The 25172-nt window shown below is 31.7% G+C and overlaps 1 protein-coding gene across 1 annotated transcript in view; it reads left to right on the top strand.

The window, feature by feature from the left end:
* Positions 1–25172, top strand: part of LOC131853035 (dual specificity calcium/calmodulin-dependent 3',5'-cyclic nucleotide phosphodiesterase 1C-like) — a 125190-nt gene that overhangs the window by 32605 nt on the left and 67413 nt on the right. Inside the window, exons 3-4 of the mRNA XM_059203828.1 lie at positions 19016–19194; positions 20403–20466. Of these exons, the coding sequence (XP_059059811.1) occupies positions 19016–19194; positions 20403–20466 (243 nt within the window). The remainder of the gene's footprint in view (positions 1–19015; positions 19195–20402; positions 20467–25172) is intronic.

Genomic DNA, 25172 nt, shown 5'->3' with positions numbered 1-25172 from the left:
ACATTTTTCTTATAACAATAATGATTATGAAGTTTAAATGAGAAACAAATATGTTGAGAAACTACAGTGGGAATGTTTGAATCTTTCATTTTTCTCTCAACGAGTCACGACTACCCATTGTAGTAAATTATAGGTATACACGAAGTGCATGTCTTTGTAATATACCAATTTTCTGTGTATCAGCTGTAATTTCATATGACATTTAACTATGGAAATAACTAAAGTTAAGTTAATCTCGCAGTGTCCACATTTGTCGTAAAACAATGTATAATTTGGAATGTAGTGACGGTAATGTTGAATTCTGTATCAAACTTTGTTTTACGCTTCGTAAATTAAGAGTTTTATATATGATTAGAAACTATTTCGCAATACGGATTGACAAGTATAATGTGTAACTGTCCAGTTATTGCTAGTCTACCTTCGGGTATATAAAAACTTGAACTAGTTAGTAACAACCAGTTCAATTAGATAAGGACAAAATTCTTGTAATGCTTACAGCCGAATTTAAATCACTTTCAGCGATAACATCGCATTCCAAATTGGTATGAAAACAATTGTTTGTAATTTTTTAGTTTCATAAATCAGATGTCATCTTGATATAGGAGTAAAGCTATATTTATTGAAATCAGAAATAATGTTTATAGAAATAAAATTAATATAAGCACTTTTGTACTATTTTTTTTAATTGTTACTGCTTCTTATTCGGTACGCAGACTGTTGATAAACAAGAAACTTGCGTGTTACTCTTTTAAATAAATGTTGATGTAAGTAAATACAGGAGGCATACGACAAAAAATAGTACTAAGATGCTCCTTTTTATATAAAAAATATAAATAAGACATTTTGTTAAGTCTTATTACTACGTATAATATTTCTCACTCTATAAGTAATGTAAGCAACAGATTTGTTCAGAGACTGATGTTTTTCTCATATTTTGGCAATTTATATCTTCTCAATTATATAAAATGTTATCTGATTTTATTGAAATATGTTTGAACATTATGTTTATTATATGTTATAAGTACAGAACAGCTCATGTAATAAATATTTTAAATAGAATATGTGTAGAGTAGTATAGTAACAATAAATAACGTGTGGTATTATCATTACATAGTAAAATAAAGTCGCTGTTGCTTTCTGTCCGTCCCAATATATGTTTAAATCTTTAAAACTATACAACGGATTTTGAACCGTTTTTTGAATAGATAGAGTGATTCTTGAGGAAGCTTTATATATATAATAATACATGTATACCCGTGCGAAGCCGGGGCTAGTAGCTAGTAAATTATAATTATATCGACCGATTTCAAACATTGTGGATACACTTATCCCCCATTAGTGTATCCACAATGTTTGAAATCTGGGGACTATTACAATAGAGGAATAATTTGAGACAAAATGTTTAGGAAATCACGTTTCACAGTTGATTTTATAGTATAATGTTTTGCTTCAACCGAGCTGTTGTTACCCTCCATAAAAATACCGCACCAGAAGGCCCTTAGAGGAAAACAGTTGGAAACACAAAACAAAAAATCTGAATCGCTGGTCTTGATGTTTAGAGGTTACAATGCGGGATCGCCTCAATTTGGTGAGTGCTTCATGCTGCGTTAGGTATACAGTTAGTACGAACTACTGGGGCCGCATGCCTGCCAGCTTTTCTAGCACAATTTGTAGAAATAGCTTCTTTATAAAATTTTTAGTACCTGACTGCGTCACACTAAAGCATCTGTTATGCTGTAGACTGTACAATTATTTAATGTGTCAAAATAACCACTCTTATTGATTTTAAATAAGCTAATAAGTGGGTACACTTATGGGGGGTACACTATTAAATTACAGAAATTAAAATTATTGATAATAAAATTTATTTTATTTGTACGTATTTTATTGTTTTACATTATCAGCATATAACATGGTATCTGTATGCCACGAGAGCAGCGCCGCTTAATATAGTTAGTAATTAATAAAACCTGACCGTATGGGCCTCTATCAGATCACTAGCATAGTTTCCACGGCTATGTAGAGTGTAGTAGAGTTCGCAATTATATCAATTTAATAAATTTATTTTCTTGAAAATACTTAATCTCTGCTCGTGCTCGAACTGTGCCTACTCATGCCTACTCAACAAATTTATAAAGCTTAACATAATTATAATATATGTCTGAACTTAATATTGTACTTAATTCCAATTTATCCAATTAAAGCGATACTCTAAATCCGATAATAAAACGCTAATTAAGTCAATAATTGCTAATAGATAAGACTACTCAACCGGTGATTTCGGTTGGTAATACCAACTTAGGGAATTATATTAAGAGTAAATAAATAAATTACTATAGCCTTGATATTTATAAATAAAGTATAATTAACTAACTTCTATAGAAGTAACTTGTATTGGGGTCGTTGTGCTCCCTCTAATAAGATTGAATGTAAGTATGTCTCGCTCATCTGTCACACTCATGGACCGATTCTCCGTGTGAGCTCTGATATGCTGAAGTCATAGTTAACTGGCTCTCTCTCACGGTAATAGTGTATATCTCATTTCAGAAAAGAGTGAGAGAAAAGTTTCTTGTCTGTACTACTTAAGTATTCTACTTAAAATTAAATCCCGTATTTCCGATACAATAATTGTCTATAATAGATGCTTAAATAAGGATATTTTGAATTATTAATGCCGTTTTCATATGATGTATGTTTTTTTCATTTAGAATCTTTTTTTTTTTCTTTTAGAAATAATTTTAGAGTCAATATTAATACTCTAATATACAAATTCTAATCTCAAATATATAATCGTTAGATAATCTTGAAAGAAGACATCATCGACCCCAATAATGGGACGGGAAATGATGGTGACTCCTCATACTTAGTAGTCTGTATTATTAGTTCTAAATGGCATAGTAATGTTTGAATGCATTTATTTATAAAAAATATCCATATATACTACACAAATTATAATAGTTATTATTATTAGTATTATATAATTTTATTATACTTATGAATACAAGTGTAATATTATGCTAGTATCGGTTGGATTGTGTGGATGTTGTGCTGGATTTGGAAGTATATCTAAATTAAATATATATGGGTATATAACAACCATCTATTGATATTTTAAAAAAGTTGGCGATTGTACTAATAAAAGCTTACACAATAAAAACAAACTGGTTTTTATTTGAATGCCGTTTAACTAAAGTTATAATTTGTTTTACTGAAATTACATAAGATTTTACAACAAACTGCTTGAATCTTTAATCTGCCAGAGAAAAGGTTCAATTATTGTATAAAACACATTCTTTGTCAGAGATGAATGAGAGAGATGCAGAATGGCAGAGAACATGAATGATGTTTTTGTAAAAAAAAAAAACTTAATACTCATAGTGCCGAAAATATTAGCTAATTGCACAAGGATTTAGTGCGATTTCTATGTTGATTACCGCATGCCCCCATCTTGTTAAAGTGTGAATACCACAGCTTCTATATAGTATGGTATAATATTAATAATATTAATATTTATTAGTCGTGACGTGGTCTAGTGTCATAAGTCAGCCATGCTCACTTAAATGTCCAGACAGACGGTGGCGTGGTGGGACGCATCATTGGGCTCCCTAAAATATGGTTGAACGCAGTGGTGGCTGGCTCGGCTTACGCATTATACTCGTGACCGGGTGCTGCTTGTGCCGTACCTACTGCACTGCTCTGAAAATTATGACTTATTTATTTTCTTACTCAAGTAACTATTCATTTATTTATGTCAACATTTCTATATTTCATTCATGCACAAAATTCCTGTAAATGTAGTTCTTATTAAATATTTATTTAAAAAAGCAATAATCAGATTTCGTGCAACTACTTCTTTTGAAGACTCTGCGTTCCGAATGAGTCGTAGAATAAAAAAATATGTTTATTCTAAAGTGATTATATTAAATTTATTCGAATTAAGCTTATTTATTATTTCTACTATATTTAAACCTCCATAATGATCTATATGTACAATATCATATTAATCGTATTATGATTTGTCGTGGAAAGTTCTCAATAGTACTTTGCTTTTTTAAATAAAGCCGTATTTCCTGTTAGCGGAAACTTGAGACAACGAAATATAGGACTCATTAGTTGTTTCCAATATTTTTATAATTTCAACGCGAGATTTATTTGAAAGTTGTCTGACAATAAGACTGACATCATATATAGAATATATGTTTTCATAAAGCCAACTGTTATATATTTCGTTGTTTCTGTGGCTTATATTTACAACAATTTCAGGTAAAAAAACGAATAAAACGTTAAACACAAGGAAATAAATACCCGGTGCACACAAGGAAAATATAATAAGCTATACATTCATACATATAAACAAAATTGGAGTGTCTGTTTGTTCTGACTAATCTCTGAAATGGCTGGACCTATTATGGCGGGAATTTTATTGGCAGGTAGCTGATGTAATAACTTCTTACTGTCATACTTAGTCTACCTTTATTTTAGAGAAATCCTTTTTTTTTAGAAAAGTAAAGTTAAATTCCACGCTGACGAAGTCGCGTGTACAGCTAGTTATAAATGTAATTAAAAAATTACCAAGGTCTGTTGTGCGATATCAATGGTAAATTAATTGAGAAAACGCCCTTCTAACTTCATAAAACTACTTTTTGATGACCATAAATATTGTTCATGTTATAATTAACTTCAAACCAATCTACCTATAAATTATCATGTCACGTAATTTTATCGTATCGAAATGGCAAACATGTGGCTACCTGCTAAAAGAAGCAACCATCGCCCATTAGTATGATGAATAGTATCACGTCATCCCGAGGTGCCCGTGACATTCCGCGTAACATATAGTTTTACTGCCACACGAAATCTAGAGATAAAACTCTAAACTAAGTTTCTTGACCCAGCGTTGCAAGTAGGTACACCAAATCCTCTTAAAAGGAGAGATCCGTAGACAACAGTGGTTCATAACCATTATGAAGGAACCCATCATACGCACAGCGACATTTAATCACAAATTAAACAGCTTATATTAAAGAACTAGATTTTCCAAAATTTTTTCTTTCTCTTTTTTTTTTATGCAAACACGCATAATATACCATGAAAACATCTAGAAGAATAGAAACGGACAAACTTACTTACGAACAAAAGTTAGTATTACATGAAGATCAAACCCGTGACCGTCGGAAGGTAAGGCAGACTATTAATTCACTACATCTCAATTTTCGTTATTATTGTTGTTATTGACGTATCAAATAGGATTTCACTTGGTAGAAATAAAACTATATAATAATCATAAGTTTATACTTTTTACGTCATGTATCTGTTACGTATTAAATTTCAATGATTCTTTGTAATTTATACTACGTTTAGTTAACAGGGATTGCTTGTTGGCGGTTACTTGTTCACCTTACGAGCATTTCGTCGCACCAAACGACTCCGCAGAATGTCATTTCTCCCAACCAACTGCCATTGCCACCACGTTTATTTCAAAATGGTAATGTGATAATGATGGCGCTTCTAATTCCTGAGAATAACACAGTGACGCCAAGGAATATTTGCAAAAAGTGACGACATTTGACTTGTTTAATCTTGCACTCTCCCACCCAGTGTTTCTGGTATTGGCTACAAGTCGCATTGTTACTACTCGCCATATATAACATATTATATATCAAATCATTTCAAATTAGTTCCGTGAGACATGTTTTTTCATTAGATGATCGGCGCATACTCGTCTGCGTCACATTTTCTCCGATTTTGCAACACTTTTCATTGCAGCTCCACTCCTATTGGCCTTAGCATGAAGTTACATAGCCTTTCTCGATAAACGGGCTAACCAGTAAAATATATTTTGGAACATCCAAATTAGCAAATTTTACGAATTTTACCTCTTTATTATATTGCTATAAAACTCTTCCTTAAAAGATAAGAAGAGTTTAGCATTGAACCTTAAACATCAAATACTATATTATAATTATTCTAGACAAAGTTAAAAAAATATGAGTTCCAATAACGCAGAAAAAAATATGAATGCACCGACAGTCGACTGAAAGGATTGGAGCCAATGTAGGAGAAACTAATGCAGTTTATATCTGCCTACCCCGTAAAAAATCAGACGTGAAAATATAGAGAAACAGGTAAGAAAACTGAGAAATTCCTATTTGAAATCGGTTGACAAACTCATTATCATAGATTCTGTGGCCGGTATAATTCTATTAGCTTTGATTAAACTACTATTCCCATTTACTTCACACTTCATCAGTAGATATCACCTAATTGGCATATGTATTTCCTAATTAGCGAAATCATTATGCTATTTTCTCTACGAGTAATATCTTTACAGAAATCATTAGTATAGTTCCTACGCTGATTATTTCCTTTGTATCTGATAATTCTATATTCCTTATCACTATCTCTTATGTGTTGATATTTAAGTGCATAATTTACTACCTGTCACATACGAGGTAACAGTTGTAATCTTGTGTATTGTGACGTAATCATTTAATTCCCAAACTATTACTGCATACGTAGTTCTTTCAATTGTCAATCACATATAGAATTAGAGTGCGGTGGATTACAACTTAGTGGACAGGAGTTTATATTTCCTGCTATTCTAATGCTGTTGGCCGCAGCTGGCCTTAACTGTTTCACTGAACGATACGGTACGAATGCAGATAGCACTCCAAACCCTCGGAAGGACTTTCGGAACAGCATAAGGCCGACTCTTGTTTTGCGGATGCGACTTTAATGTAAGGGCACCGCTAGGGACTTGAAATTGGACTCAGTCTGTCTTAATTTCGATTCCCGTTTGAAGTGGACGACGGATCGATTAGAGGGGTGGCAAGTGGCAGGGCACGAGTGTTATTGCGAGCGATATCTATTTTGTGATGATTCTGATTCTGTTCATATATACATGTTACTGTTATCACTTTCCATCTTGTGAATAATCTTAATTATCCTTATTTGGTATTGCAGTAGGTACATAAACCCAGTAAAAATAAAAAATAGACATATCGTCCCACTCCCTGGCTCATTGATAATAAAAATTTCCTAATAAAATTAAGAAATGACGCTCCCACTTAATTATGCACTTAACTCAAATCTGGAACGTGATAAAATACATTACGAGGAATTTAAGCGCATACTTAAAAAAGGCTTATTACAATCAATACATAAATAATCATATAAACAACTCAAAGACGTTATGGCAAAATATTAAAACTTATTTTTTGCCTTTAGCTAATGGAGCAATCGCCTGCGCGAGTTATTTTCGCTGCAAAAGCACCAGTGGAGGATGATAAGGATAAGCATGAGATCAGGTCACTTAGCTCATTGTGGTAAATTCACCATGAATTTATCACAATGGTTGGAATCAGGGTGAATCACGTGGAGGTCAACCTGACCTACATTGTTTGCAATTGGGTTATTAGTCCACATTACTAACAGTTCCCTTTCGCCCATTTCTTAAGTCATTTGAAATGGTAACGATAACGTGATGCCTCTCATACTATTCTTTTTCCGTTCAGGCCACCTGTTCACCTGATGCTAAGTGGCGCCGAAGTCGCAATGATTTCCCATAAACCATGTCGATAAGGAACTTGTTTGTCATTCCAATAAATTAAAAATACATAGAAAATATTAACATATATTAATGAACACAAATATTTGTGTTGTTCGATCTCGTTACCGTCCGAAACCACCTTCTTCTCCACCTTCCTCTGATGCCATTTTTAAGTGTACAGTTCAATTATCAATGTGATGTGTATAATTGATGTGACATTGTTTGGCGTTGTTATATAAATGAATAAATAAACATGAAGTTTATCAATTGTCTTGTAGTAAGATAATAAACCTATTGACGTATATGTGTAAATGTTATAATTAGAAAATATATATTTAAATAAATTAATAGTTTTAGCAGATTTAATAATATAAAGTGTTTGTTTTAATTTAAAAGCGTCGAATTGTCTGATTTTTTTGCAATATTTTTCAAATTGATTTTGATGATTCTTTTGTTAGTCTGTTTGGATAGCTAGCGGAGCTAGACGGTAGGGATAATCATTCATAAGAGGCCTAAAGCTCCTACATTAATATTGGTTTTGTTTCGGTTTGATGTGATATTTTGGATGAAAAGTTGAAGTATTATGACGTTATATAGGTGTTATTTCTGAAATAATGTGATTTAGAAAGATAAGACACTGAAATAAGCCAGGTGAACTCGAGCCCTAAATTGAAATGCCGGGAACTATGAGAGCCCTGCATAATAAGGTGTCTTGTACAGTCATCTTCATAAAAATGATCTATATGTAAGAATAATGGGATATAGATAGCTTATTGCATTAATATATTATATTTCTAATGCTACACTCGCAACCGATGATCACGGGTTGGAACCTTTGCACGATACAAAACATTTGTATTCATGTTATGATTGTTGTATCTTTCTGGGTATTTTCTATATATATATTTACTTAGTTTTAGAGTAGCTGCACCTGTGTGAATAGTCGTAGGTTATTATTATTATTTTACCAATGGCACAATTTTACCAACGGCTAAAGTTTCTCTTAATGTCCATATTATCAAGCAACAACAGGCTCGTTAAATAAACAATAGACAAGAAAAAGCTTAGCATTGAAAGATAAAGCCAATTATTGTAAAAAAAGAAATGTATACTTTTTCACATCAAAAGCCCTTTAATTAAACTGAAAAGGATTTCTTCGACATAAGGGATTATTTAAAATAGAATCTAAGTATGCTATATGGAAATATAATAATATTTCCAAACCGCTCGCCGAAAATATTTTATTTTAGTTTTCTTTGTTAATACCTGACAAGTTCAAAACTATTTTTTTTTACTGTTGATAAGGATTTTAATTGTTTTAGTTTATATGAAAAACTAATCTGTTTCTACAAAGCATCAAAGTCGAAACCACAACTAAAATTTATTTTGAACTTCATACTACTATACGACCGCGCAGTCACGTGATCAAGTTAGTATGACGTTTTTATAAAAGTTGTTTTAATTATCCACTTCCCTTCTTTGAGAATGTTGTTCAGTTTTGTGAATATTGTCAAAGCCTTTTACAGCTCATCCTGAAGAAATGGTAAATTGACGAAATTGTAACAATTTATCAACAAGTTTTAATACCTCAACCTTATTATAAAATTTTGATAATTTTGAAAAAAAAAAAATGTTTCGATTTTGAAAATTGAAGTTTTTTATAAATTACAAAATAACTGCACACATAAAATTATTCCTTTATATAATATGACAATTTAAATCTTGTAACAATTATATCTTTTTTAAGATTTCAAGTAAAATACAGAAGACTACAAGAACTACTATTTACTGTATATAATATATGTAAATAAAAAAACTGTTTACATAATTATGTAATATAAAAATTGAAGTAATAAATATTTACTTCAATTTTTGCATGTAACACGAGCAAACTGCCGGTAAGAGAAGGTCGCTTATTGTATTAAATTTTCTAGGGACATCGATTTTCTGTTTGATAGGAACTTGTTTTAATTCGAGTGTTCACTGGAACTGTTACTGGTGTTTTAGTACTTGTCTATATAAAAACTTTGCAGCAGTAATCTTGTTTTGTTATCTAGCTATCAACGCCCGCGATGGTATAGGTATTTAATACACTGCCTTATTTTCAGATGGCCCTCTATAAGTTCCTCTGTCAATGCAAAAATTTGTATCCCTGAGTGTATCTGTTTGTAATGGTATAATAGTTTTAAGTACATAGAACTTTTACGGCTGTTATCATATGTCATGGTAAACACAACATTCGTCAAGCCACATTTTTTTATACGACGATGTTGACAAACAATCGTAGGGTAGGTTGATTATAAAAGGTTTCAGGAGCTGTACATTTTGCAGAAACTACCTTGGCAAATACGACTCTACCGCTGTCTTTTGGATTTGGATTTACATTTTCCATTACCAGAGAATTTTTACAGAATAATAATTAGCAATTATTTTTTCCTGGTTCATAAAACACTATGCAAACAAGTTCATAAAATCAGTTAATAAAACACTACCCCACAACGCGCTAAATCTGTATTTAACTATATCTAGTGATACAATCGATCTTCGCTTTTGACAGTTTATTTGTTGAAGCCCCACAGAAATAAACAGACGCACACTATGGTATTTATAATATTCGTATGGATTTGATAAACTATACAATGTTGTCGTCTTTGCCATCTGGGTTTATACTGAGAATATTTATTATTATTCAATAAATATTTATCTCCTATTTTCGAAATATGCGCGCATCGGCACATTTCCTTTACGTGAAATTATGCCAAAAACGCAGAACGGCCAAGACGCATAATGTCATTTGGCATCTCGGGCAGTGTTAACGGTTTCCGTGTTTATACATTTCTTAATATACGCTACTAACTATACTGTATCTTGTATTTGTTCCCTAAGTTACCACAGGCATGATTGCTGATTGTATTTATAAAAAAAAACATAACTACTTATGATAATAATACGGGACAATTTACACAGTGCTATCTAGTGCCATGATAGCAAAGCTTGTATTACATACTAGTCAACTGATTAAAGTTTTTTTTATAAATATGTATATAACAGACATTGAAAATATCAAGACAGGCAATTATGAATTCAAATATTTGCATCGTGCACCTGAACCCAAAATTATAAAAGTGACGCTGTGTAGTAAACCAGGTAGACCACCGAGACCGTCAAACTGTTATAATTGTGGTTTTTAGAGTTTACAGTAAAGTACTCGTATAGCATAAGTAAGCATAACATCTTGTGTGTACATATTATATATGTTGTATGATATCCCGTCGGATAGTATACAACAGAGTAAACCTTGTCCTTAGCTTATTTATATTTAAGCGGTTTTGGTTTATAACCCACCTAACTTATAAACCCCAAAGGCAAAGAGTTAAATTTTGAAAAGTTCATCAATTGTACTAACTGTACATTATATCAATTTATATTTCCGATTTTTTTATGTACCTGCCTGATGACACGACTTACGCTGGCGGCCCCGCCAGAGTAAGCCGTGTGATCAGGCAGGTGAACAGGCACCAGGGAAGCATGATAGGAAGACCACGAGTCTGGTCAGTTAGCCCATCGCGGCGAATTCACCAGCAATGTCAACCTGAACATAGTTACAAGAAATGGGTTTCTTTAGTCCAGATTACCAACAATCGCCATCCCCTTGTATTCCCTGTGGCTGACAGAAACATCGATAATAAAAGTAAAAGAAATTATACCGTTAGTAAAGCAAATTAATTCGAGATAGGGGGGTAGATGCGCCACCTGCCTCGTTGGATTCAATTATACTTAGTGAAAAATGTCAAGTATTGTGTTTATTACAATGTTACTCTAGATAAACAGATGACAGTATTCAATATGACAAACATAAATTTACTATACAGATAAATTTTCTAAAAATCATTGTTGGATTCTATTATATTAGTAATCAGTACACATATATAAATATATATATTCTCTTTTTATTCTAACACCTATCCGATTATAATTTCTGTCAACGTATAAAATCAAATAATAATTAAATAAATTGTTACCTATAAAGTCAAGAAGATTAAGTGATACTGACAAGCTGCGCTGCTAATATAATAAAGAACATATTTTAACGATAATCTGTGCCAAGTTTCAGTTTAGATTATATGCAGTAGGAAATATAAATTAAATTAACATATAATTAAATATAAAGGTATGATTATTACTTTCAGATATGATCTTACCTAATACAGTTCAGTAACGGATTGTTTATTTGGTAACAATCTGTTGTTCAACAAGAACAGGTTTCAATCCTGTAATTTTTGCCAAATCAAATCAAGTCAATTTATCTTCATTTATATATGTGTATTATATTTATATACTACTATAATATGTCAATTCTACTGTCAGTTCGGAATGCTTTTCACCTTAGGAGAACTGACAAGAAACTCAGCTGTTATTCTTTTCGAATGAGCTTGTACATGGTTACATAATTATTACAGTAATTGTAAAATAGTCCTCCTATATTATATTGCATATAATTTGAAAAAAGTAATTGTCTACATATTTTCTACTATTATTAATATTTCCACTGGTTCTATAAATAAAAATATAAAATATATGTTAAATACATATGCATAAAAACGTATGGACATACCGTGTACAATTTATTTGAGGTTTATTTATTTAAAAAATATGTACGTAAATATAGCCCTTTCATTATATAAACACACCTTTGTGGTTCATCTTTTTCATTTGTATGTATATACTCCTATGTTAATTTTTGTGTGCCTAAACAGAATAGTACCGTGCCCAGTATGTTATTACGTTTTTTATGGACTTACCGCAAAGAGTGCAGTATTATAAATGATAGGGGTTCATGTTTTACCTTTCTATTGACTTCGATATTTTTTTGTCTACAGTAGTGAACTACATTGTAGGTTATTTCATTTTTTAAACATCAGCTGCATACAGTTTGTGCTGAATTACTACTGCCGTTGCATTGCACGATAGCATATTGGAGGCAATAAAATATTAAAAGCATTTGGCCTGCGTGTGCCTTCACTGGAATGATACATTCGTTTATCTGTAATTTAACACTAATCTGAACTGAATATCGAATACGATCGATATATACAATTAAAGGAGTTAAATCAACGATAATAATCAGATTTTCTAGATTTTAATTGGTTGTATGCCGCCATGTTTGTTTTATACTGTCGCTGATGTAGTGTAGTGATGGAAACGTAATATATGTAGCGAACCTTATGTTTTATATAATAGAGGCATAATGTATTTCATATATTATTTATTAATAGCTTCTAAAAATTAAAATTAGAATAAATCTTTGTCTGCTTGACGACGACTGATCAGTATGTTGTATACGGAATTATAGTGAATTATGAAATAAAACATTTTAGTTAGAAAATTATTTCCAAGTAAGTTAGAATATAGTATAATATACATTTTTTCTTGCTTGTAACAATCAGCAATTTATAACCACATTCTTTTCCATTATTTTAATAAAAAACACGAGACGACTCCCATAAAAAACTTTAAAGTTATCAGTATAAAAAAGACGACAAATGTATCACATTATACATCTTAGAGACCCTTATATATATACTTATACCCTTCTCCATCCGAAATATGTGGATTTGAAAATTCATGACGAAGAGTGAAGACTATTAAAATGTAACGTAAGTACAATGTCACTTCCACGTTTAATATAAACAGATAAACCCTACGACGTTTTGTAAATTAATGTGTTAAAAATTATATATATTATACATATGAGTCGACTATCCCCCGGGAATTGGCGGCATTAAGGTTACTCTTCAACGTGGCCCAATTTGAAGCAAATCCGTTTAGTCTCAATTTTTATTAAAAAACAATGAAGCATCGTCGTAAGCTTTTGTATTTATATTACTTATATAATAAACATTCTATTCTACTTTTTTAAGTGCCACATTCAGCGAATTTGTATTTGAAATGTCTCGCATGAAAATTAACCTTAAGTATAATTTCATTTAATTATACGTAATGGACAGTATAGATCCTGCTAATAAAATACAAATAATTTTTATTCTAGATTAGATATATACTCGTATTTCTTCATTTTACATAATACTGATTCTACCTGCTACTTTGTCTCCAAGATAGAGATTGCCCGGTATAAACAGTATCCTATGCAGACTGACTGTATGTGCCATAACAGACATCTTTATGGTCCTTCGAGCCGGATATAATATATGAGCCCGCAGCTTCATACTTAAAACTAAATTCATTTTTAAGTAAAGCTCTACTATAAATGAGTAGTCACTTCTGAGATTAGCGTGCACGAACGCACAAACAAATGGACATAATTTATTATTATATTAACATATTATTATGTTCTATTGTGTTTATAAAGTCAACTTATTAGTTGACTTAGTTTTTCTCTCATAGGTATTTTTAATGTTACATGATGCGGTAACTTTTTACCTATCCGTCGACACGCTAACAATTTTGATGACGATAATGTTGTGTACTGGTCTATGAATATCTTAGCTATTATTCTGATAATTTCATTATAAAGGTATAGTCACAATAATAAACTGTTCTGGGCTCTGTTTATATTGTTAGAAAAAAAAAAAAAAATAGTGTTAATATATATTTCTATTAATCCAAAAAAATTAATCGGCGCTAAACGATTTATTATTAATAACAATCAATAAATAGATATACTTGGTGATAGTTATACAGATTATTCGATAAATGTATCTATAAAAATTGGATCAGCTAAAATATGAAACCTAGACAATAATTGATATTTTTATCTGTAAACCAATAGTAATATTATTATTTCCTATTGTTCTTATAATTAATTGAAGTTAGTTTTTGTAATCACATAAAACGTTACCTTCTTATGGTACTGTAGAATTTCCTAATTCTGAGGTTGTTCAAGGTACCTAATATAGAATATGTAGATAGTATTAAAGAATTATAAGAATAGGACGTCATTTGCAAAAAAAGCGTGAACTCAATCATGTGGCAAACAGACTATTTTTTATATAACAAATTCGATTGCCATGTGTTTGAAGTTCAATTCAAAGACCATATGCTGCAAGATATTGCATATTGCTCGTCGCCATAGTGTCTAAAGACAAAATAAAATGTATGTTTCTTACCATGTGATTTTTTTTGTAATTTTGTTCTCATTGCATCTAGTAATATATTTTGTTTATTTTAAACGTGCAATACAAGTCGTGGTCGTCATTTTAGATTAAGCAATTATGCCGCTCTCCTCGTCATTAATTATCTAATTTTGAGTCATAATGGATTTTTATTAAGCTGTCCTTAATAGATTGTAAACACAGATACCCCATCAGTTTGCTTTATTGTAAAATGTCGAAGTTGTGGCGATATGAACATTTGACTTGATCACATTTTGCTGAATAATTTTCAATGTGAGATTTAGTAAATCTCACATTGAAAATTATTAATGGTTTTTTTCTAATGCTGATCCCTCTGGGAAACTTGGTAAATTTCTTACTTTGCCACAATGTATTAATTAACATGATTTTATCCTCAATATCCATTAAAAATATAGGAAAATGAATACTATGTAAATACGAAATATAGAGTTAGGGGATGCGTTCAATCCAAAATTATTATGTCGCGGATGAACATGATATACAGCCATGAACTTACATTCTCCCCTCTTACGTCGGGGATTAAAAAGGGTCTTTACACCCGAGCGGATCAGCATAATATTCGTGTTGTATAGTATAGCTGTCAATCTATACATGAAATCGTTTGTACTCACTATCAATACAACTAAGTCTAGACAGATGAAATTGGAAGATGGATTTATTTTATAACGTAAGCATTTGCTAAGATAGTGTTTTTGAAACTTTCTGCTTAAAGACATAATGCGTGCAAAGCCCCGAGCAACCGCTAGCAAGCGTATATACAAGTACAACGTTTACTCACGCTACGCATAGCTAAGTAACGCATGGTATGTCCGTACTGCTATTCTAAGCAGAATTATGAGTAATAAATTATGAAAGGACAGGCGAGTTCAAATACATTTTTTTTCGAATACCCTGTATATATGTATACTATATGTAACCGATGTCACTCTGTCTGATATTAGTAATATACATTTCAACAATGAAATAAAATTCTGAAATCTCCGCGGTAGTTGTAGTTTACGTTTACTTTCCCCATAATAAAGTCCGCTCTCTCATTTTATAATATTATTAATATAGATACACATAATTAGAAAACAGTCAGGTTAATAGTCGTACTCATGATTACAAATTTATTGTACGCAGGCCTAACCTAATAACATAGAAATGTGGAACTAAACGAACCTTCATCACCATGATAGTCATAAATGAAGTATTGTAAAGTAAGAAATCTCAACACAGATTGTATTATACTCCTAATTTATTCTAAGAGTACCTGGTTTTTAACTGACGCGGTAAAATTACTGTATTTATAGTTGTCGGGTGCGAACGTAGAATTAACCTTTAGGCCACAGAAAAAGCAACAGATTAGCGTTATCAGCAAAATATAATGTCCTTTAAGATTAATTTAAAAAAATTAAAAGATTGGGTATGATGTTGTTTCTATTTTGATTGTCAAAAATCAAAATAACATGAAGTTATTGTGTATTGTGTGAATATTATAGCATCCCCATTGGACTTCTAAAAATGTGGTTGAGAACAGTGATGGTTGGCTCACCCGTGATACTCGTGAATGGGTTCGGCCTGTAGAGACTGCCCTGCTCTGATAACTTTGACTAATTTATTTTGTTACTTAAGTAACTATCCATTTAATTACGTCAAGTTTTCTGTTTAAAAGTATCCCTAAAAATACCTAATTTTTTTTAAATAATATTAATTCTAAGAGCGACATGCAAGTTTTTTTCTCATTCTTATTGTGATAAGTCTGCGTTCCGAATGAATGGTAGAATCAAAACATGTGACTCAATAGTTTTTATATTAATTCTATTTTAATAAATATTATTTATATATTTCAGTCGACTTCCTTGTCTTGTGTTCCTTGAAATAGTTACCAATACTGAAAGGTAGAGATAGTTATAAAAAAAATTGACGTACAAAAGTTGCAAGAAATGACCTATTTGAATAATTGATAATGAATGATTGACGTCGGCTTGAATATCCGTGGTTATATCATGCTTATCGGCAACAGTAATAATTTTCAAACAGGCGAATGCCTCGTTTTTTTTAAAATTCAAATTAGTATTTTCTACTAGCAATATCGCTAATAGAATATTTTATGTACTACATATGTAGATCGCCATTTCATATGTAAATGTCACGTGAACGATAAAGCAATCATAAGCATATGAAAAAGTCAGGCCTGATTTTCCGATCTATTCCTACAGAATTTATTAAAAGTTTTATTTGATACTAGTGCTCTTTTGATTTGATTTTTTTATTTATTCATTAAAAACCAGCTAGTATAGTAGCTACCAGCTAATACCAGAGACAGCATTATAATTAAAAAAAAAAACAAAACATGAGAATATTAATGTGGCAAATAAATATTCTCATGTTTTGTTTCTTTTTTGAAAATTTAGTATGCACCAGTTTCACTATTTTCTTTTTATATCTATACTATAATTATAAAGAGGTAATGTTTGTATGTTTGTTTGTTCGTAGTAATCACCATGACTGCTGATCCGATTTTTAAAATTCTTTCACCCTTAGAAAGGTGCATTATCCCCAACGTTGTTACATGCTATCAGCATCAGCGCTGCTGCGGTAAAATGCTGAATCAGGAATCAGTTGACCATTGACTTTAAAACCATTTGTCGGGTGATATTAAAAATCTTTACGTCTAAAAAGAACTATCCAAATTATTCCCATAGACGGCCATAAATTCGCCACCTGCCATGTTGAATTCAAATGAAATGCCAAGCGTCGTCTTTACCATGACGTTTTTATTTGACAATGCCCCTGACTGGGGTAGTCATCCATCACCATATCACAATAATAATTATTGTACATTTTTTTAAAGAAGTTGGTACTCTCAATTGATTTATTTGGTCATTGGCTATTTCAGCAGTGTGACAACGACCTAAAGATACTTAATTATTCTGGTACACTATAATGCTAGTCATATCTGTCGATCGACCGATACTTCTCCCATTATCATACAGATTAACGTGAGTGAGGTACTTGTCAAGATTAGTATTTCGTAATAAATACATGTGCTTTTTAAACTTGAATAAGTACCTATATGGATTCTCAGAATATAAATTAAATTGTTGATGTGTGGCGTAGCACAGTAGGTAAATGGAGACTTTTACAGATAACATTTGCTAGAAATTAATTTTGAAATAATCAGTGTTAATAAGTTTAGAAAAAAGAAATATTATGAAGCTGTTATTAGAAATAAATATTTGTAAAAACAGCTTTATAATATTTTGTGGTTAGTGCATAATTTATTTTGTTTAAAATAATAAACTCTGTGATTGTATGAAGCTTTCCTAGATTCAATTAATTACCCAAGATTATATTTAATATGGAATAGAAAATCATATTAGGCCGATCTCAAATAAATAGGATAAAGTTCTTTATGATGCAGGGAGGCCTGAGGCATGTCATCATCATCATCTGACTTCTGCCACTTAATATATTTCGATATATAACAAAGTTGTGAATAAAGACATTTATCACGTACCTGGGTTTAATTATGCATACAAATAATTATAATTGTTTAGTTTATTATCAATATTAAAAATGTACATAAAATACAGCTTTGTAAATATATGTTTGTAGATATCGAATAAAAAATAATGTATATAAATTTTGTTAATTTTTTAATTAATAAATTAAGTTTAATTTAAGTAAAAATTCTGGTAACTTTGTACTAATTGTAGGGTTAATAAATGTAGAGCAACAGGGGGATAATATATTACATTTTGCCTGTATATTCTCAAGTGGTATGAAAGCGCCTGATCATATAATATTTGTCGGGTCGTAGTAGCGTCGTATGAAGGAAACGTACGTTCGCATAACGAGTTTCACAGGGTCCCGTAATCAACTGTTGTGGTGGTACTTGGAATGGCGACAATATTTAGCGTGCTCATACATGCTTTTACTCGCTTTTTATCAAGGCTTCAGTAAACAATATGCACGATAAACAGCTCTGGTTCTGATAGAAGTCCGGTATCGCTATCAGATTGCCGAATCTACAAATCGTTCGCTGTCGTGTCCCACGATTTTATAGGCGCTAATTGCGGTCGTTCGTGAATATGTACGTCTTAATTAGTGTAAACCAATGAAATTTATATGACTTTTTCAAATCACGGCATATTCACAGAGTACAGGTCTGACTTAGAGTTGAAACGAATTATATTATTAATTTTCTTTTTACCCATAAACTTATATGACAATAAGTTTTTATTATAATTATAAATACATAATTGTATTCTTACTACCTATTTTATTTGGTTGATATATATATTTAATGTGAGTATGTTTGTTACAGTACAAGAAATACCGCCAAGTCGATCCATCATTCTCTGCTCGGAGCTTGACAATATATCACACAATCTCAGAGCAGGCCGATTTATGACTCTGCACAAGCGCCGCAAAAGAAGACTGAAAACAAGATCTCTCAGAGAAGAGACTGCCTTGCTGGATGACTTGCAGCTGGGACAAGTGCAGGTAAGTGTTAGTTGAAGACGCTTGCTTGCGTTGGTCCTCGCGCCATGGCCATTCTCCGCCAGTCCTCGTAATGCAGCGTGTTGTACACAGCGGTGCCACAAATTTAAATGTCATATGTTTGTATTCATGCGGCGTCCACACGCACTATTTGTAGGTATATTCTTGTGACATATCGTCGGATATCGTTATGCCTTCTGAGTAGTACGCGCAAGGACGCCGTCAGCGAATGAAAACATTAATTTTATGCGTGCGATGCCGTACTGTACGCCGGACTTTTTATGTCACATCACTCTTTTAATATTAAACGAACGCTGTGCCGCGGTACAATAATAACAGATCAATTAATATTCACAAATAAATCCAAATATTTTATGAGTTTATATTTCAAAGCCAACTTCAACAAGCAAATCATTTAGCTAAATTAACAGCTGTGATTAGTGCTTTTGAAAGAGTTGTGCATCTATTTATAAACGTTTGTATGATCCGCAATGTTTACAACATATTGGAACATTATGAGGAAGTACCGCGTTTTAATGTTAGCACTGTACGTGTTACATGTGTTTAAGGCGCCCGTTACATTATAGGTTTTTCTGCACTCCACTTTACTACAGTCACGGCCGATGAAAAATCTAACGTGTGACCGATGAATAATAGATGTGATCGGCCACATTCAACTTTAAACTTTATTAAAATGTTATTGACATTCAAAATGGAACTTTATTTCAAAGTCGTTAAGCTGGATTTTATTACTCACTAAATAGTATTTTGTATTTTAGAACAGAGTGTACGAGCACTTTAACCATCGCAGTGTGTGATTCCGTGACTGAGAGAAAACGGACAGCAAAACTTATAGTGTAATTGCCGCCTAAGAATAGGTAGACATACTTACGTACTTATTTGTACGAGTCGACGTGGTATTAAAATTCCTTCCCGATGCAGTGGACATTGACAATCAGCCAAGAATCTGGTAAACAATACTGCATCTTTGTTTCGTTCGAGCGAAGCCATAATTTCCAGTTGCGGCTAGAGGTCAACGACTTTAGTCAACGAGACGATATGCATTTCTTAATGTTTCGCCTCCGTTTGCTGCATCGTAGCGAATATTTTCTAATTTGCAGCCAGAACGAATGATCGGGAATTACTTACCTTGTTTTGAAAGTGCTACCCCATTGGTATTGTAATAATGACTGTTTTTGCTTCTTTTGCAGTGCGCCCTGAATATGGCAATGCTGTGGAAGTTCAATGCTTTTACCTTAGACAACGTCTCTGGCGGTAATGTTCTAATACTCGTATTTTTATTTTTATAATGTGCAAACTTATACTTTAAAGTATCCACTCTTCAGTGTTGATACATTCTTACGACTATAACCCATGAGGGAATCAGACGCAATTGTCGGCGTTGTAGTGAACGTAATACCTGACATGCTCACATTGTCCGTATTAACCCATTATTCAGTCAATCACCAGCTTTTGGTAACCGATTTTTGTGTGTCGACTAAGATGTAGTCGACATACAAAAATCGGTATTTGTAAGATTTACGACCTTTGGGAGCTAAGTTGGGGTGGTAAAACACTGCCTTAGTGCTCCCTAAATTTGTTGATAGATGTTTATATCTGACATTCTTCATGCATTACTTTTTAGATATATTAATGTCAATAAGTCCTTATTGATTAAAATTACAATTATTTAACATACCAATTTTTACAGTGACGTTTTGTCATTTTCTTTTAGACGATAAAAAGTAACTTAAAACTAAAAAACAAAGCAAGTTATACAGTTAAAATAATTTCATAGTTATTCATATCCTAAATTTAGGATTTAAGATTTATGTAATTATTTTAATTTATGCACAGTTAAACAAATTTTTAAAATCTGTGTACTGGTTTCGGATTTTAGTATCATCATAATATAATTGCCTCTATTTTTAAATAATATTGTCGATACTTCAAATATATTTTAGTACCTATATATAATATATGTATTCGCTTAGCTTTTAGCTGTCTAGCTAATCGTTTGAACGAAAGTGACGAAACACTCGAAATTGTCAATATATAATTGTAGGTATTAGAATGAATGAATAAGGATAATCGTATTATTTATGTTACATGTGACCTTATGTTTTACAATATTAATATATATATATATACGTATACAATTTTATTTGATCACCGTCTCCAACGTATTAAAAAAACTACAATTTGTATTTTAGAAAGCTCGTACTCTATGGAATGCATACAAACTCAAAAGCATCTATTTTAGCCACTTATGAAATTTGAATTTATAAGGGAAATATGCTGTGAAATGGATGTTAACACCACAGTAAAATGGTAAAACAACCTTTCCCGTACAAAAGAAGATCTGAACAATGCGAACGAATGCACTGCAGACGTCGCTAAATTTTAATATAAACGTTAGTTTCCTATTGAATCTAAGTATAAATAGCGGTATATAACTCTATTACAGAATTTCTCTGTATAATAGCGTATCACAATACCACATATTACTACTAGTTGCTTTGTAACGATAATATATATATACTAGATGAAAACCCGGCTTCGCTCGGGCAGATATCGGGGCTCTGTAGTTATCGGTTCTCTAAGAATATTAAAGGTAAGCAAGGCATAGATTTATAAAGCTTCGTTCATTGTGTTTAAAAAAATACTATACTAAATAATAAATGCAAAAGTATTTATACAAATAATTTTTATTTTAAATCAACATTTAAAATAAATTAACAAAACATATAACTTTTAAGGTTTATTCTCTGCTAACCTCTTTGTTTTAAGCACTCTCTGCTTTGCCAGATATTTAAAACCAATTGCTTCATCCAAACAGCTTTCCCATTCTTGATCGTCATTTACATTCTTTTTTTTATTTAGTCCGATAGTATAGAGTCGCGCGACTCTACGGGATTTGCCGAGTTCCTAGTTTTGTCGCTCTTTCAGTACGACGACGTGGTCCACCACCGTCCTTTTCCCCTTCTTCCTCTTTTTCCTATCCATTTCCTCTTCCTTTCAACCTTCCCTCTCGCCCCGCGTTAACTATTTGCTATGCTCCCACTCTGGGGTCGAGCCCCATACGGGGCTTGAGGCTACAGGGACACCAAGTAGCTTAGTAATTAATTTGTAACTGCCATACTTGGTTATAGTTTGTTTTTTAATCCGGGAGACCAAAATTGACAGGTTCAAATTTCAAATTTTCAAATGATGTTACCACCTCGGCTGTATGGGCGCAGTTCCCTTTGCCTTTCCAATTAAGGATAAACAGAACCAAAAAAAAATGTTACCATCTGTAGCGGGTTAGCTATACTGATTTGTTTAATCGGAAACTTTTCTTCTAACAAATTAGTTTTAAAGTTTAATATGTCGTTTCCATAACAGAATTGTATAATTTACGTACATATACTAATGTTTTCACTACTGTCGTAGTATTATACAGAATAAAAATATATTTTTGTCGTTTCCGTACAAATAGTAATTTTTACAATATTAATCTACAAACCAACATTTTTTTTCTTACAATCAGCTAAAAAAGTCAAAGTTATTTGTTTTATAAAAAAAGGCAGTTAGTCTTTATTTGAGTGAAAAATAACAAAATCTATTTTATACAACAACCATATATTTATTAATACTTATACAGGTTTAAATGTCAAATTTTCAAATAAATAAAGTTACCACCTCGGCTGGTACCTACCTGGCATTATGTGTGTAATAATAAATAGTGAAGAAATTGTGTTTGTTATTAAGTATTTTTTAATAAGTTCATCAGAACAGAGAAACAACATTTGACATTGGACATTGACTTTAATTTTTGTAATTTATATTGTAAAACTTTAAGTTGGGCTAAAAAGGACTTGTATCCAGAGCCGTGAAACAAATTAATAAAAAAATATTGTCAAATTTGTCTCGCAATTGGCCAATTTAAAGAAAAAACACATAACTGTATACTCTTTTATCATAAAAAAGTGTCAAAAACTATATTTTCGCGAAACGTCAACGTCACCTGTCACAGTTCTTTGTGATGGATCTTTGGCGCGAACGCACGCGTAGTGTTGATTGGTTGTTAGCTAGTGACATGAAAAGATGGCGACTGCAGTTTGTTTGTCAGTGTCATTAGAATTTAACGAACTAACTCCTTAATCCGAATTTTGCGGATATATGTTGTCGATTCGAAATCAATATTTTTTTATGTTTTGTTATTCACATAAGGTTTCGTTCGAGTCTACCGTACCCCTTGACGAAATTATTAATATAGAAATGTAATACAATATTTTTCATACCTTTATTGCACCTAATTCAGTCTCTTAGAATCTGAATATTTTGGAGCAATACCAGTATGTAAAACCGTATGCAGTAGCGACACAAAATACAATAAGTGTTATTATAAACTATATAATACAGATCGAGGAACAGTTTCAATTGATAAGAAGTGGCAAGAGACTCAACTCTGTCCAGTGGCAATATTGCGCGGTAGGTAATATAACGTAGAGTGATTTAAAATGAAAAATATAATAATATACCGGATATTATTATATTTTTCATTTTAAATCACTCTACGTTATATTACCTACCGCGCAATATTGCCACTGGACAGACGGCTTGTTATTGGGTTATATATTGAATTTTCCTTCTCTAGAACCGATATATTTATATCGTCCCCCGACAACTTCACTGTAATATTCCACAAGGACTGCACATTTATTCTCATTGCTTCAGTACACCGCACTGCACGGCGAGTAACGATATTTGCTCTGTATATAAATAGGTAGCTCTATATATGTATATATATTTCCTTGATCTATTTACTAGAACTAGAGTATTCGATAAATAAAAGTATGGACTCCATGCTACTTTTATTTGGTTTCCTAGTCGTTTAGAAATCTAAACGAGAGGTATAACCACAAAGGATGCATATAGAGTAAAGCGTTTTCAGCCAGTTGCCATTCTGGAGGTTAGCACGCATTTACATTTTTTTACTATTATCACAATATTACCTGTGTTCAATAATCACATCACAAGAAAAGTTTTGTATGTATGATCTGCATAATATATAATATGGACTTTATTTCGCGTTCACACCTTAAAACTTTTTGTATGATCGTCTTATTATGATAAAGATATAAATTTTAAGATACCTAAGGATTCTCGAGTAGCTCTTTTTTTTTATTAAACCACATGTCAAGCCTTGTCTAGTCTAGATGTTAAACGTGCATTAATTATTTATGTACAAATTATTCAATATCAATATTAAGATCTTAAGAAATGAATAGAGTTAAGACACCACAACGACATAAAAAATAAAACAATTTTTTTTTTCTTATGTTATGTCCTATTGCTATTCTTCTCAAGTCTGAACTGGGCGTTAGAATTGAAAATAGTATTAAATAATGACTAGCATAAGAGATCACAAAAGATGTAGGTATTCCACATTTTGGTTTAGTTTGAAATGCAGTGTAAGATTTCCTGATACCCAAATTTCCAATTTAATAGACCAAACTGTAGAACCATAAACTTATATTACAAACTTCATTTATAATCTCGTCTGTAATATTAATATCATTACTACTATGTAATATACACATCAAGATTGATAAGTGATATAATACATAATATGTATATTTCATACTTATTTGATTATCATTATCTAATCTATTTTATTTCGCGTAACAAATATCATTATAATGCCACCGAGTATAGGAAGCTCATCAGTGATTAAAAAATTCACTAATTGTTATAATTATAAAGACCTAACCATAAATTTCACGCTTTATATTATTTTTAACTTGTTTTTTTAATATATAATTTTAACTGTATCAATTTTAATGTTTTACGATATATGTAACATCAAATAATATCTGAGGACAACAATAGGATTGATGCCGTTTTAGAATTTTTTTCGAGTATCAGAGAAACCGAGTTCCGAAATTTGAAATGTGAATCTTATTCCATTCAACATTTGGTTGAAAATGACTATAGAA

This window comes from Achroia grisella, unplaced genomic scaffold (genome assembly GCF_030625045.1).
Source record: "Achroia grisella isolate CSIRO2021 unplaced genomic scaffold, CSIRO_AGI_Agris_v1 utg874, whole genome shotgun sequence".
Taxonomy (NCBI): Eukaryota; Metazoa; Arthropoda; class Insecta; order Lepidoptera; family Pyralidae; genus Achroia; species Achroia grisella.
Note: the sequence above shows the minus strand (reverse complement) of the source record. Positions and strands in the feature narration are given on the sequence as shown.